The following is a 16,268-nucleotide window of genomic DNA, read 5'->3' on the forward strand; positions in this document are numbered from 1 at the left end:
TGACACATTTAATTATATAAATCTTTAAACTATCAGATATATTAACATCACTGCCAATATCAGCATAAGATTCTTTAAATACTGGGAAGCTGTCAAGCTCACCGTGGCAGATACAGATTTTACAAAATTCTGATTTTGCTTGAAAGTTAGAATTTTGTCATTGACAGCATTCTTAGTTGTTTTGCTTGAGTGACTGGCTCACTTTGCTCAATTCCCAGAAAACATTTACCAAATACTCATACTTGCATATAATAGTTTTTTAGTCCCATCTTTCGAGCAAAAATGGTTTTCTGAACAAAATCGAGCTAGTCACAGTGTGAATGGTATGAGTTCTTTTCCTGAAGAGAACTTTCATTTGTAGCTGAAAAGCTTTTTGTACAGTTCCCATATCACACATAATACATATAAAAAAGAAATTACTAAAGGGTAGAGATTTTTAAAAATTGGAGTGTTACTGCTTCATCAAGGACAGTTAAGTGATATATATTTTTTTAAACTGTGAGTTTGAAGTGATGAAGAATGCAACAATTATTAGTGAAATTTAGTGTCACTTCCTTGATTTATGGTGACACCAGATGTTTTAACCACTATTTCCTTTTCAAATGTCAGCACAGTGAAAAAGGCAAATGACATCTTTAGTATTATTATAAAAATCATTTTGATCCTCTATACCTTCTGAGAAGACATGCTGAGGATATTTAAATGGTTGCCCTAATTTGCCAATTTTGCCATTATTTGTATAAAACAACATTATAAGTATGAACATTTTATTAATGGTATAGATTTAGGGAAAAAATTGATTTCTAAGAGTTTGCTATTTGAAACATGAGTTCCAAGAATAGAGCTTAGAATAGAAATTTGTCAATGACTAAAAGTTTCAATTATACTATTATACTGTAGTATAATATATTATACTATATAATATATGTTATATTATATTATATATAATATATATTATATATTCAATTATACTATACTAAATTTTCAATTATACTATTTTTAAATATACTGAATTTATGTGGTATTTGTGATTAAACATAGACTATGTAATTTAAAATTGTTATTGTCACTTTGTAGCATAGACATTCAATGTTCTGAATAAAGAATTATATATTTATTGTCTATATTTCAAATAATCAAAGAATGATATTTAAATTATTTGACTAATCAGTTCATTTTGGACTTTATGCAAAAGTACTTATGTATCTTTGGGCGCTTAAGTTCTTAAGAGAAGTCCCTAAGCTGTTTATACATGATAGAAATAACTAGAAATAAGTGGGGAAAACTTGCAGATGGAAATTGAGCATTAATTTTTTAATTTGGTATGACAAAAATGTGACTTTTTGGTATTCTTTTACAAGATAATTCTATTTCTTGTCATTCTTGATAAGTGTTTATATTTAGGAACTTAAGCCTTTATGCTAACAAATGTTAAGTTAGAATTCTTGAGGATTGTAATGCACTGTGATGGTTTTTCAGTAAATTACTGGAGCAGCCCTATTTATTTAAACCCTGGTTTAACCTGATTATTAACAATTAAATTGTGTTTTCTTCTTACAATTAAAGTGTATTCAAATTTATTGGTCCCTTGCTTCACAGATTTATCTCAGTATGTGGTGTATTCAAACAGAATTTTGTATTTTTAATTAGGGGATTAGATAAGTAATTCTGAAGAGCCAAAAAAAAAAAAAAATTGTTAGACATCACATTGCTTAACCATCTAATATACCATAAGTGTGTGTCTGCACTCTGTTGTGGGAGCTGTCTATCAGGCAGGCTTGTTTTTCGGGCAGTATTTTAAAGAGTGGACATGTGCAGGAACTGTGAGCACAATTAGCGCCAAGCAGATAAATCCAGCTCTAATCCTGTTTACGGTCTGCATCAGACAGATGTGCCAAGATTGATTTAGACAAGCCCTGGGCTTACAGTAATATTTTTAAAAGTGCCATTCACTGTTCTATTTCTGTTAAACCTTTGCTAAATATTCTTAAGTGTTGTTGGTTTTACTGTTCTTGTAGCCACCCTAACCTACTTTAAGCAGGTCCTGCTTTGATCTCATGGTGACAGGGTAACCTGCCAGGAGAGGTTATCTTTATTCCCTGTAATTAAATTGACTTTTCCCCCCAAGAAAATACAACAATAGGAAGTGGGTCCTGAATTAAATAAATAGCATGATATCCAATAGACATATACTTAAATCCCATGCTGGAACAGATGGTCCCCAGCATCTCTGTAAGTAATGTGAGAGGACAGTTAATGTTCTGAAACAACTAGCTATCACCAATATGATCCTAATGAACCAATAGATTTCAAATAATAAACCACATGCCACAAAGAAAAATTGCATATCATCTGTAAGGTTTTAATGCTCCTAAACTGGAAAAAAAGTCTATAGATGATTTTCATGTTTTTCTAATGTTATCAAATATCAATTTATAGATAAAGTTTGACTTCATATTTTTTACCAATAAAGGTATGTTTTAGCATTAAAGTAAATTAAAGTTACATTTAAATTATATCCCCCCAAGTATGTTTAAAAAAATTTTTTAGCTCCTCTTTTACATACTTAGGTTGTGCATGGAAATGTGGCTTTTGCATACAATTATGAAAGCATTTGCTTTTATTCATGGCAGAAACTGGTTATCCTGTTAACAGAGGTTGCTGTATGGTGCTGGAAGTGGCTGTCTTACAGATGAATGATTAGGCAGAGATTTCAGCATTTATAAATAAAATAGTTTATAAACCAAAAGCAGTATTTTTCTGATTCACATAGAGAATAAGAGTCTGAGTCTTTCTTAAGCTTTTATTTATAAAGAGGTATAGGTAAGTTGTTGATTTTAATAGACCCCAAAATAATAGTCTTCACTCTGAATATGGTTTCTTTTTTTCTCTTTAATCATGTTTCTCATCAATATTTGTATTTTCTAACTGTGTTTCCAAGAGTTAAGTGTTTTGGTGTGGGGGTAGAGAGGAGACAATGACCTTCTTAGATTTTCAGCTTATCCTCTCGACATCTCTAGAACCTTCAGCTCACTGGGGGTTAGCTTGAGGGCTCTCCACCTAGAAACCTGAGGCCCCTTTGGCCTTAGCTCTCTTTCAAGTCTTGGAAGCCAGTGTCCTGCTACCCCACAGAGCCAGCTGGTCCACTGCTTATATCTTAAGAACTTAAAAAACAAAACAAAGACACAGACAAGCACCATCTAATCTGATAATGGGTAAACAATGTTTAGACAATTCCAAGCCACTCCCGTGTTCTTGCCTGGAGAATCCCAGGGACAAGGGAGCGTGGTGGGCTGCCCTCTATGGGGTCGCACAGAGTCGGACACAACTGACGTGACTTAACAGCAGCAGCAAGCCATTAAATAAAACCATTTTAAATTCAAGTTCACACAATTCTAATGAGTTTTATTCCTAAAGACTATATTCAGAAGAAAACAATTTTCTATAAAACTAGTTATATACACGTCTTCGCATATGTTAGGACAGAGTTTTGTTTAAAATCAGGTGTATCCTGTGATTAGAGAGAACTGGGCTGATTTACTCATGTTGTGTAAATGACTGACGTTGCAGAAATGAATAATAGACCAGAATTTCTATGTAGGAAATTGGCACCTGAGAGATTCCTATAGCTGCTGAGGAAAATAGAGTGCTGAAGAACATTTGTCTATTGTTAGAAATTTGAAAAGCAAGCAAAAACTATTTTATTCACAAATCAATTATCTTTATTTTCATTTCAAATGAAAACAAAATGTTTTTGTAGTGCTTCCTCTTAGCTTCTTCTTGTCACACTGGCGAAGAGATCAGGCACGTGAAAACCCCAAATGTGAATCTGTGGGCAAATGTGGGAAGAGGTTAGAAGTCTGAGCAGGGAAAGCAGGAAATACCATTCAGAGAGTTACAGGCCTTTTCAGAGTTTTCAATTCTGTCAGCTCCTGGTTGCTAGAGTCTAACCTTCCATTTCCTTGAAGCTCACCATGAAGTTTTGAATGAAGTACAGTTGACGCTTGAACAACATGTTTGAACCACGTTTGTCCACATATATGCAAATTTTTATCAGTAGTAAATGGTGCTTGTTTGCATTCTTGGACATGGAACCACGGATGAGAGGAACTGTGAATATGGAGGGATGGCTATAAATTATATATGGATTTTTGATGACACTTGAGGATGTACCTTTAAACAACCCTGGGTTGTTTAAGGATCAAGTCTACTACTCAGTTAAGACACATGAGTGGTTTTGCTGTTTTCCTAGGATCTAGTTAGAGGCAATGGCACCCCACTCCAGTACTCTTGCCTGGAAAATCCCATGGACGGAGGAGCCTGGTAGGCTGCAGTCCATGGGGTTGCTAAGAGTCAGACACGACTGAGTGACTTCACTTTCACTTTTCACTTACATGCACTGGAGAAGGAAATGGCAACCCACTCCAGTGTTGTGGGCTGCCGTCTATGGGGTTGCACAGAGTCAGACACAACTAAAGTGACTTAGCAGCAGCAGCAGCAGCAGCAGCAGAATAAGAAACAGATCCAGAAGGTCAGATGGGTGTGTGTTTACTTCAGGAAGGTCCTTACTTCTGTACATTGTTGGTAAGGACCAGTCAAAGTACTTGGATTTAGATCTTGGATCTGGCTCCTACCAGACGTATGACCATGGACAAGTTACTTAAATGCTGTGGCCTGAATTCCTCCTTTTTAGGAAAAAGCATCTGCCATGGGTAGTGTAAGGATTAAATGAGATAATAGATGTTAAGTGCTGAGGGCAATGTCTGGCATATAGCACATGCTAATTAAATATTAGCTTCCCTTACATTTTAGAAAACGGGATTTTAAAAATTAAAATGAATAATATGATCAGGAACTATTTTAGGATGAGCAAGAAAACCATCTTTTTCAGTTGATTACAGAAATATTTCCATTGTAGGAAAATTAGAAATTCATATACGCAAACTAATTCACAATCTCACTCTCCTTCCAAGTTTTCATATGCATCATCATACATATGTGCATATGGAAATACATTCCACATACATTATGCATTCAATAAATATATACAAAACAGTAATGGAAATATGGTACACTGTTTTAGATACTTTTCTAGTCAGATTGCTATATTTTAGTGGCTGAATAGCATTATAGTATATGAATATGCTTCATATTCCAAAACCAATAGTCTGTTAGGTCACATTTAGGTTATTTCCAAATTTCACTCAAATAATGCTTGGGTAAGCATTCTTTTAGCTAAATTGTGCATATTATCCATTCCCTTAGGGTAAATTCCTGGAAGTAAATTGCTCGATCAAAAATATGCATATTTTAAAGCATTTTCCCTTTTCTCATTTTTAAAAACTGATAAAATGCTGATTACAGAAAGGAAGGTTTATAAGTAAAAATTAATCTTATACTCCTTTATATCTCTGTTTTCATTGATAACTACTATTTGTTGTATGTTTTCTGTATGGATTATTTTCTCCTTTTAATGAAAGTGAGATCAGACTCTCAGATTATTGTCATTTGCTTTTTATTCCACTTACTCATACCTCAATATGGATGTCTTTCCACATCAAAACACAAAGATCTAATTTTCTCATTGTGAGTTACAGATTATGATTAAGCAATTCTCCTATTGAAGAACATGAATACTGCTTCAAATAGTTTTGCTTGTATAAATACTGCTGCAATTAACATTTTGAAATCTTTTGATAAGTATTCCCAACTTGTTCTCCAGCAGTTACCATTTTTGCATTCCCACCGGTGCTGGGACTGGTTCCCTTTGCCCACATCATCAGTGAGCGTTATTTTTGATCTTGTGCCAATCTAAAAGGCAAAAAGTGGTATCTTGTTGTTTTAATTTGCATTTCTTTGATTACTAATTAGATTGAACTTTCTCATATGTTCATTGGTCAATTTGCATTTCTTCTTTTGTGAAATGCCTGCCTGTATCTTTAATGTACTCTTCCACTGAAGTGTTTCTTTTCTTGATTAAATAGATTGTTTAACTGTTGTTATGTTGCAAATATTTCTTCCCAGTTGGATTTTGTTTATGACTTCTATTTATGGGTCTTTAGGACCTTATTGGCATTAAATAACCTTTATGTTATGCATCTCAGTCTCTGTCTGCCTTTATTGCCGTACTATGACTTTACTAGTTTATGGTTATATAAAGTTCTTTGTAATCTAGGAATATTGGTGTATATCATGAAACAGAGATCTAGTTTTTCTTTTCTTTTTTAAAGATGAACCAGTTCTAAATCATCTTTTACTAAATATTCCTCACTGATTTTGGATACTACCATTATCACATTTGTGACTTTTAAAATATATGCAAATATTTCTTTGGACCATTCATTTATCTATTTCTAGACGTTTTAATTATTGTAACTTTACAAGATATTATCTGGCTGGTATGTACTTCTCCTCATTACTATTAAAACATTTTTCTTCATTATTTATTCCAAGGAAATTTACAAATCATTTGATAAGGTTCCTTGCTCCTTACATCAAAGAAAATACCATTTAGATTTTGCCTGGAATTGCATTATAAGTAGTAATTAATAATGAGAATACTAGCATAAAAATAATGTAATCTTGGAACTTGATATGCCTTCATTTGTCTCTCAAGTTATTTTGTATAGCCTTTTCTACCCAAACAAGTCCAGGATCATTTTGATAAATTTGTTCCTGGATAATAATTTGCATAGGGTCTCTTTATCCCCAATATTCTTTCTTTCTAGGATATTGATATATTTGTAACCAGCTTCCTTATTGGCTATTCTTATTAGTTCTAATGATTTCAAATAGATTCTTTGGGGTTTTATGAATATATTGTGATACTGTCTATAAATAGCTACAGTTTCATCTCTCCCTCTAGCCCTTCCACCATCAGTTGTTTTTATTTAATTTTCCTTGTGTATGATAGTAACCAGAATGTTGAGAATAGTAAGAGTAATATTAGGTATTCTTGCCCTGTTTCCATAAATTCTACTAAGTTGGATCTTGGTTGTTGTTTCAGTATCTTTAAATTTGCAATTACAAGAGATTTTAAATAGGAATAGTCATTGAATTGTTTACTGCCAAAGTAAAGTACACATGGCAAGGAATTCAGACTATAATATAGGACTTGTGAAAAAATATATATTTCATCCTTTTCATTTTTTCCCCTCAGTGATCCTTCCCTCCCTTCCAACCTGACCCCTTTGGAGGTCTTATTTGTTGTATGTTTGATTACATAAAAATTAATGTGAGACACAAGCTTATAATTGCCGGGGTCCAGCCCTGGCTGATCCAGGGTATTCGAAGGAGAGACAGCATAGGCGAGGGTCAGGAAACAACTGCTTAATTACACTTTAATTAAGGATACAAAGAGTAATAGAATGAGGATAGCTCAGTAGGAAAATTCAGTGGAGAAAAGAGGCTGAGTAGCTTGGTTTACGCGGGAGACCAATAAAACTTCAAGACAAGAAGTTTGCACCACTTACGTAGGCCGCAGGCGTCCTTCCGTTCTCCTGAAGGAGAGGAGACACTGAGGTCTCCCCGGTCGGATCTTAGAAGCCCAGGCATAATTAGCAAGCATGGCGGGTTCTGTGCTCCAGATGGAGACTCAGCCAGAATTTGAAAGAGAGAGCGACATGGGGAGACCAAGTTTCAGTGAACAAGGCCCGTACTTTATTTTCCAAAGTAGTTTTTATACCTTAAGTTGTGCATAGAGGATAATGGGGGAAGGGGTGGAGTCATGCAAGGACAGCAGTTCCTGGTCCTAATCAAAGCCAGGCTTTCAAACTTATCATATGCAAAAGTTCAGGTGAATTACATCATCTTCTGGCCAGGAGGCCTGTTAACATTTTAAGAAACTTATTTTTCTCTAAAGGTGATTATTCCAAAGTCAGGCACCAGCCTCCAAAAAAGCATTGGACAAAGCTGCATTTTACATTTCTATACACCCATTATATCAATCAATACACTGCCAAGGACACAGTAGGTAAGGAGTATGGAGACTTAGCAGCAAACATTGGCTCAATAAGTGAAAAACCCTTCACCAATACAATTTCTAATCAACCTTTTAACTACTCAAAAGAATCTGTGTTTAGACAGTTTAGAACATCTCCTGCCTCTCACAGTTGGGAGGCTCTGAACAATCACATGTGGCCGGAAAAACCTATTCAGGCAGGCTAGAGGATTTCCAAAGGAGTTTGTAGGTTAAACACTGTCACACCCAGGAATTATTAACTGGAGCTGTAAGCTAACTCTTTTTTCAGAGAGAGGTAGTGGGGGACAGCCCCCTGTAAAGTCAGAGGTGTAGGTGAAAGCACAAAGCAGAAAGTAGGCAGACTCTGGTTTTGGGGGTAGATGCTCGAGAATTTCCAGGGGGACTCCTGAGGCTCGATCCCGCCTTTGCGTATGCCGAGCCTCCTTCCTCATGACCTTTGCCATGGGCGGAGTGCCTCATGCTGGCTCCCAGCAGTGATAGAATTCTAGTTGAGCTATTCCAGATCCTGAAAGATGATGCTGTGGAAAGTGCTGCACTCAATATGCAATATGCACTCAATATGCAATATGCCGGCTCCTGGCATATAATGAATATTATAAGATTGTTCTCAGTTGCTCAGCTGTATCTGACTCTTTGCTACCCCATGGACTATAGTCCACCAGGCTCCTCTGTCCATGGGATTTCCCAGGCAAGAATACTGGAGTGGGTTGCTATACCCTTCTCCAGGGGATCTTTCGAACCCAGGGACTGAACCCTTGTCTCTTGCATAGCAGGCAGATTCTTTACCATCTGAGCCACCAGGGAAGCAAGTTTAGGCAATATACATACCAAAATTGGAATACCAGACCATCTTACCTGCCTCCTGAGAAACATGTATGCAGGTCAATAAGCAATGTTTAGAACCGAATATGGAACAACAGACAGGTTCCAAATTGGAAAAGGAATATGTCAAGGCTGTATATTGTCAGCCTGCTTATTTAACTTATATCAGAGTATATCATGCAGAATACCAGGCTAGATGAAGCATAGGCTGGAATCAAGATTGCTGGAAGAAATATCAATAACCTCAGATATGCAGTTGATGCCACCCTAATGGCAGAAAGCGAAGAGGAATGAAAGAGCCTTTTGATGAAGGTAAAAGAGGAGAGTGAAAAAGCTGGCTTAAAACTCAAGATTCACAAAACAAAGATCATGGCATCTGGTCCCATCACTTCAAGGCAAATAGATGGGGAAATAATGGAAACAGTGACAGACTACTTTTGGGGGCTCCAAAATCATTTCAGATGGTGACTGAAGCTATGAAATTAAAAGACACTTGCTTCTTGGAAGAAAAGCTATGATCAACATAGACAGCATATTAAAAAGCAGAGATATTACTTTGCCAACAAAGGTCTGTCTAGTCAAGGCTATGGTTTTTCCAGTAGTCATGTATGGATGTAAGAATTGGACCATAAAGAAAGCTGAGCACCAAAGAATTGATGCTCTTGAACTGTGGTATTGGAGAAGACTCTTAACCATTTGGACTGCAAGGAGATCCAACCAGTCAGTCCTAAAGGAAATCAGTTCTGGATATTCATTGGAAGGACTAATGCTGAAGCTCCAATACTTTGGCCACCTGATGTGAAGAACTGACTCATTGGAAAAGACCCTGATGATGGGAAAGATTGAAGGCAGGAGGAGAAGGGGACAACAGAGGATGAGATGGTTGGATGGCATCACAGACTCGATGCACATGAGTTTGAGCAAGCTCTGGGAATTGGTGATGGACAGGGAATCCTGTCGTGCTGCAGTCAATGGGGGTCACAAAGAGTGGGACACAACTGAGTGACTGAACTGAAGCAGAAGATGGAATTTTATATTTTGCCTGTAGGAGGAATGTTAGGCAGCTAATAATTATCCATTCTGCACAAATATATAAATAAATTCTAAATTTGCATTTATGTAATATTCTAATTTTATGTTAAATGTAATATTCAATAAGATCTAAATTTTAGGGGAAAAAACTTCTAAACATAATATTTTTCTTTCCAGTGCAATTATTAAAAAGGAAAGCACATTCCTATTATTTCCTCTACCTTAGTTCAAGCCTCGTAGACTGGTTTCCACTCCTCCAATATCTCATTCGTGTTTTCTAATCTTTATCCTGATAATCATCTTTGCTAAACTAAATTGCAGGGTTATGGTGAAAAATGTACAGCACCTTGGGATCAATGCACAATGAGCAAACTCCCGAGTGTAGCATGAAGATTTATCATGGACTCCTGATAAATCTGGACTCAGACTTCCTCTTGTGCACCTTGTTGGGAGCCTTCCCAACTTCATTTCAGGTGTCCTCAGCCTTTAGGAGAAGGGGGTCCCACCGCATCCCCTGGGAAGGGTCTTGATTAAGAGAGTAAGTGTTCCAGGCGAAGCATAACATTAGGACAGTGAATAGCAAAAAGTTTTCATCTTTGTTCAGGATTAAAACATGTTGAATCTCTCATATATGCACACCTCTTCCTCTCCCACTAGATTTGAATAAACAACCAAGTTCAAATTCACTGGCAACCATTGTACAATGATGGAAAGGACCATATTTAAGATGAAGCCAAGGTTCATGAAAGAAATACCAAAATACGATGGGCACAGCACACACTGAGACGTGTGCTTGCCTGTGCTGCTAGCGTGCCTGTCTGCTGTCACTCTTCCGCTGCACACAGAACTCACACGTGTGCTTGTATGTGCTGCTAGCTTGCCTGTCTACTCTCACTCTTCCGCTGCACACAGAAATTCATTATTTGCCTTCTCATCACCGACTCGATGGACATGAGTCTGAGTGAACTCTGAGAGTTGGTGATGGACAGGGAGGCCTGGTGTGCTGCAATTCATGGGGTCGCAAAGAGTCGGACACCACTGAGCGACTGAACTGAACTCTAAAACTGTCCAGTCAAATTCTTTTCTTGGGTTTTCTGATAAAAATTAATATGACTCTCTGAGACACCAGAATTCTTTTATGTATATCCCAATTATATCTACTTTAAATATCTATTTTAATCTCAATAAATAATGGCCACTCAGGATCAGGTAGTAGAACTTCTCTCTCTTGCATTCTGCATAGTGTTTAACACAAAGCTTTCAACAGAAGTTTCTTGAACTGAATGATATATAGTAATAGCCATGTTAAACTGTTTTGGATACTAAATCAATGAAACAAAATAATTCAGTGTATTTATCTCACTTTTCATTGACTCCTAACGTGAATTTCAAACTTTTCCTTCTGCTAATCCTTAAAAATCTTCAGGGAAAGAAACACGAGGTCTGAATAATTTCTTTTTCTTATAAACCACCTTCAAGGAAGCCAGAAGCCACAAAGATCAAAGATTAATTCCTTCACTATAATTTTGTTTTGATTCAGAAGCTTCATTGCAGTAGATGCCTTTTCGGGTGGATGACTTTCCCACAAAGATTATTGTTATTCTTCTTTAATTTCCTTCTATTCCATCCATCAAGTCATGAGATATAGGTTTGTAAAAAACAACAACAACATAGTGAGATTCAGGTGGATCTTTCTTTTTAGATTGGCAGGAATTCATTGTTTTCTACTCACAGTAATCTCACCATTTCCTTTTTGCACATGCATCTCTACCAAAAATGTACATTTTTTTTCCCTTTCATTTTGCCTTCAACAACCTGTCTTAAACTCACTTCTGTTAGTGAATCCTTTTCTTTCCATTACTTTTCTCTGTCCCTGTAAGTAACAGGAAGCCTCTTGCATGATACTAATTTATTATTACTGAAATGTTGCTTTGTTTTTGTTCCTGGAATTCTTCATGCATTGAATATTCTCAGATTCTGAATGTCCTAGGCCTTGTGTGGCAGGGACTCTCTTCCATTTTTTTCTATGTATGGGATACAGGACCTAATTTTTCTTTTTTTCCCTCCTCATCTCATATAGGACTTGACATAAAGCATAATCAGTAAAATTACAGATGATAAATATTTTTGAGTTTTTTCAATATTTATTATTCATACATACAAGAATATAAACACAATGGTTTTGACTCTAAATTTTAATTTCTTTTCAGGTGATTCCAAGTATGATTTTCTACATAAAGAAGAATTTGTTGAACTCAAGGACATATTCTCTGTCAAACTGAAACGGCGTTGTTCAATTAAACAGCAGAGAAGTGGTACTTTATTAGGAATCACTCTCTTCATATGTTTGAAAAAGGAACAAAATAAATTAAAGGATTCTACACTTGATCTTATTAATTTAAGTGAAGACCACTGTGACATATGGTTTAGACAGTTCAAGAAAATTTTGGCAGGTAAGTACTCCTTATGGAAATTTTTAATGAGTCTCATTTCCTTGATGTAGGTTATTTATCTAAACATGGTATCATATTTATCAATAACCCTTAATTATATTGAGGTTGTTTGTTTCTATTTTGGACTTCCCTGGTGACTCAGATGGTAAAGTGTCTTTCTACAATGCGGGAGACCTGGGTTCAATCCCTGGGTCAGGAAGATTCCCTGGAGAAGGCAATGGCAACCCACTCCAGTACTCTTGCCTGGAAAATCCCATGGACGGAGGAGCTTGGTGCAGGCTACTATCTATTTCTAGTCTGTTAAATGTTCTTAGCATGAAAGGTGTTGAATTTGGTCACATGCTTTTTCTACATTAATTGAAACAATCATATAACTTTTTCTTTTCATTCTGTTAATGTGGTGTTCTACGCTGATTTTTAATAGGTTGAATCATCCTTGCATTCCAGCAATAAATCCCAAATAGTCATAGTATATAATTCTTTTCATATTTTACTGAATTTGGCCTGCTAGTATTTTAACATTACTATTCATTAGGGATATTTGTGTGTAGTTTTTATTTTTCTACTTTTAGTATCTTTCTGACTTTAATATCAAGGTAGTACTGACCTTATAGAATGACTTAGGAAGTAAGTGTTGAATGACTGCTTCCATGAAGAAGCTTTGATAATCTGAAGTAAAACAGTTCTTAAATAATATTGTTCTCTTGGAAGCTGCTTTTAAAATGATATTTGTTTTTCTATTGGTGTTTCTTTTGAGATTATATTAGAATTTATTTTTCTTGTACCTACACATTGATAGCAAGAGAATATATATACTGGATGACTTGAGAGTAACAGTTTTTATTAATTGAAATATAATTGATTTACAATATTGTGTTTCAGGTATACAGCAAAGTGATTTAGTTTTATATGTGTGTGTGTGTGTGTGTATTTTCTTATTGTTTTCCATTGTTGGTTATTACAAGATCCTGAATATAGTTCCCTGTGAAATATAATAAATTACTGTTTAGTGTATATATATATTAGTGTGCATCTATTAATCCCATACTCCTGATTTATCCCTCCCCCTTCCCCTTTGGACCCTGTGTTTCTATTTTTTAAGTAAGTTCATTTGTCCACTTTTTAGATTCCATATAATAAGTAATATCATATGGTATTTGTTTTTCTCTTCACTTAGTATGACAATCTCTAGGTCTATTCATGATGCTGCAAGTGGCATTATTTCATTCTTTTTTAATGGCTGAATAGTATTCCATTACAAACATATACATATATAAATATACACACATTTACATAAATGTGTCTGTGTATATATACATATATATATATGTATGTATATACACCCAGGTGGCACTAGTAATAAACAATCTGCCTGTCAGTGCAGGAAACTTAAGAGACTCAGATTTGATCCCTGGGTTAGGAAGATCCCCTGGAGGTGGGCATGGCAACCCACTCCAATATTCTTGCCTGGAGAATCCCATGGACAGAGGAGCCTGATGGGCTACAGTCCATAGCATCACAAAGAGTTGGACATGACTGAAGTTAGGATGCACGCATACACACACACACACACATCCCCACACAACCCATGTCTTCTTTATTCCTTCGTCTGTTGATGGACCCTGAGGTTGCTTTTGTGTCTTGGCTATTGTATGTAGTGCCACCGTGAACATTGGGGTGCATGTACCTGTTTGAATTAGAGCAGTTAGTTTTTCTGGATGTATGCCCAGGAGTGGGATTGCTGGATTAGACAGTAACTCTGTGTTTAGTTTTTTTAATGAACTTCTATATTGTTCTTCATAATGGCTGCACCAATTTACATTCCCACCAACAGTATAGGAGGGTTCTTGTTTCAATACATCCTCTCCAGCATATATTTGTAGAGTTTTTGATGATGGCCATTCTGACCTGTGTGAGGTGATACCTCATTGTAGTTTTGATTTGTATTTCTCAAGTAATTAATGATATTGAGCATCTTTTCATTTGCCTGTTGGCTATCTGTATGTCTTCTCTGGAGAAAAGTCTGTTCAGGTCTCTTGCCTATTTTTTGAAAGTATTGTTTTTTGAAATTGAGTTGTATGGGCTGTTTGTACATCTTTTGCAACTCTCTCCCAGTCTGTAGTTTGTCTTTTTGTTTTGTTTATGGTTTCCTTTGGTGTGCAAAATCTCATAAGTTTCAGTAGGTCCCATTGTTTATTTTTGCTTTTATTTATTTTGCCTTGAGAGACTGACTTTAGAAAACAGTGCAATTTATGTCACAGAATGTTTTGCTTATCTGCTATTCTAGGAGTTTTGTGGTGTTGTGTCTTTTTTTGTGTGTGTGTGTGTCTTATATTTAAGTCTTTAAACCATTTTGAACTGAATTAAATTTTTATATGTGGTGTAAGGGAGTGTTCTAACTTCATTGATTTATATGCGGTCGTCTAATGAGAATAACATTTTTTTTGAAGATAATTTAAATTGTCTATACTTCAGGGTAGCTTTTCCTAAAGGTAATATCCAGAGAAAAGAGAATATTTTCTAGAATATTATGTCCTTATGAATTCAGTGTATCTTAAATTTTTGAATGATATTTATACTTTATATATTAAATAAAGTATACATGAATATACATATGAAGTTGGACTATAAAGAAAGCTAAGTGCCAAATAATTGATGCTTTTGAACTGTGGTATTGGAAAAGTCTCTTGAGAGTCCCTTGGACTGCAAAGAGATCCAACCAGTCCATCCTGAAGGAAATCAGTCCTGAATATTCATTGGAAGGACTTATGCTGAAACTGAAACTCCAAAACTTTGGCCACCTGATGCGAAGAACTGACTCATTAGAAAAGACCCTGATGCTGGGAAAGATTGAGGGCAGGAGGAGAAGGGGATGACAGAGGATGAGTTCGTTGGATGGCATCACTGACTCAATGGACATGAGTTTGAGTAAACTCCGGGAGTAGATGATGGACAGGGAAGCCTGGCGTGTTGCAGTCCATGGGGTCACAAAGAGTCAGACACGACTGACCGACTGAACTGTACTGAACTGAATGTATAAAGCACGTTAGATTTCTGAAAGTATCTAGTCAAACTGAGTTTTAGGATTTTTTTCTCACAGACTTATAAATCTTATTTTCTTCTTTTTTTGGCCATTTTTTCCTGTTTCCCAGGTTGACTAGGGTAGAGGCAGCTGTTTTTGATGCACAGCTTGGGGTAGAGATGATTCAGGATAGATCTGGGTGCCACAGAGCAGGCACATGGTGATGTTAAGTTTTCAGGCCAGAAATCATTGATCGAGAAGACTGAGGACCCAAGTTGGTCAAGTGCGTCCAGCTGACATGGTTGTACGTATAGAAGATGGGTTGAAGTGACCTATTAAAACTACGAGACCTGTTACTAAATGGTCCGTTCAAGTGTAAAGAAACCTGATTAAGAAAACAGGAAACTACAGAGGCCAAAGTTTGGTCCATCTATCTACAAACATAAAGAATGTATATATATACATATCTGTTTATATATAAAGAGACTGAGGGACATTGTGTGTGTATGTATTCAGTTCAGTTCAGTCACTCAGTCGTGTCTGACTCTTTGTGACCCCATGAATTGCAGCACACCAGGCCCCCCTGTCCATCACCAACTCCCGGGGTTCACTCAAACTCACATCCATCGAGTCGGTGATGCCATTCAGCCATCTCATCCTCTGTCGTCCCCTTCTCCTCCTGCCCCTAATCCCTCCCAGCATCAGGGTCTTTTCCAATGAGTCAACTCTTCGCATGAAGTGGCCAAAGTATTGGAGTTTCAGCTTTAGCATCAGTCCTTCCAAAGAACACCCAGGACTGATCTCCTTTAGAATGGACTGGTTGGATTTCCTTGCAGTCTAAGGGACTCTCAAGAGTCTTCTCCAACACCACAGTTCAAAAGTATCAATTCTTCAGCTCTCAGCTTTCTTTATAGTCCAACTCTTGCATCCATACATGACCACTGGAAAAACTATAGCC

General features: G+C 36.4%; 1 protein-coding gene across 9 annotated transcripts in view; it reads left to right on the plus strand.

Annotated features, from left to right (window-relative positions):
• Nucleotides 1-16,268, plus strand: part of CERKL (ceramide kinase like) — a 157,865-nt gene that overhangs the window by 62,122 nt on the left and 79,475 nt on the right. For all 9 annotated transcript variants that reach the window (XM_055572031.1, XM_055572032.1, XM_055572027.1 and 6 more), the window contains one exon: nt 12,046-12,288. In XM_055572031.1, the coding sequence (XP_055428006.1) occupies nt 12,046-12,288 (243 nt within the window). The remainder of the gene's footprint in view (nt 1-12,045; nt 12,289-16,268) is intronic.

Source organism: Bubalus kerabau, chromosome 3 (assembly GCF_029407905.1).
Source record: "Bubalus kerabau isolate K-KA32 ecotype Philippines breed swamp buffalo chromosome 3, PCC_UOA_SB_1v2, whole genome shotgun sequence".
Classification (NCBI taxonomy): Eukaryota; Metazoa; Chordata; class Mammalia; order Artiodactyla; family Bovidae; genus Bubalus; species Bubalus kerabau.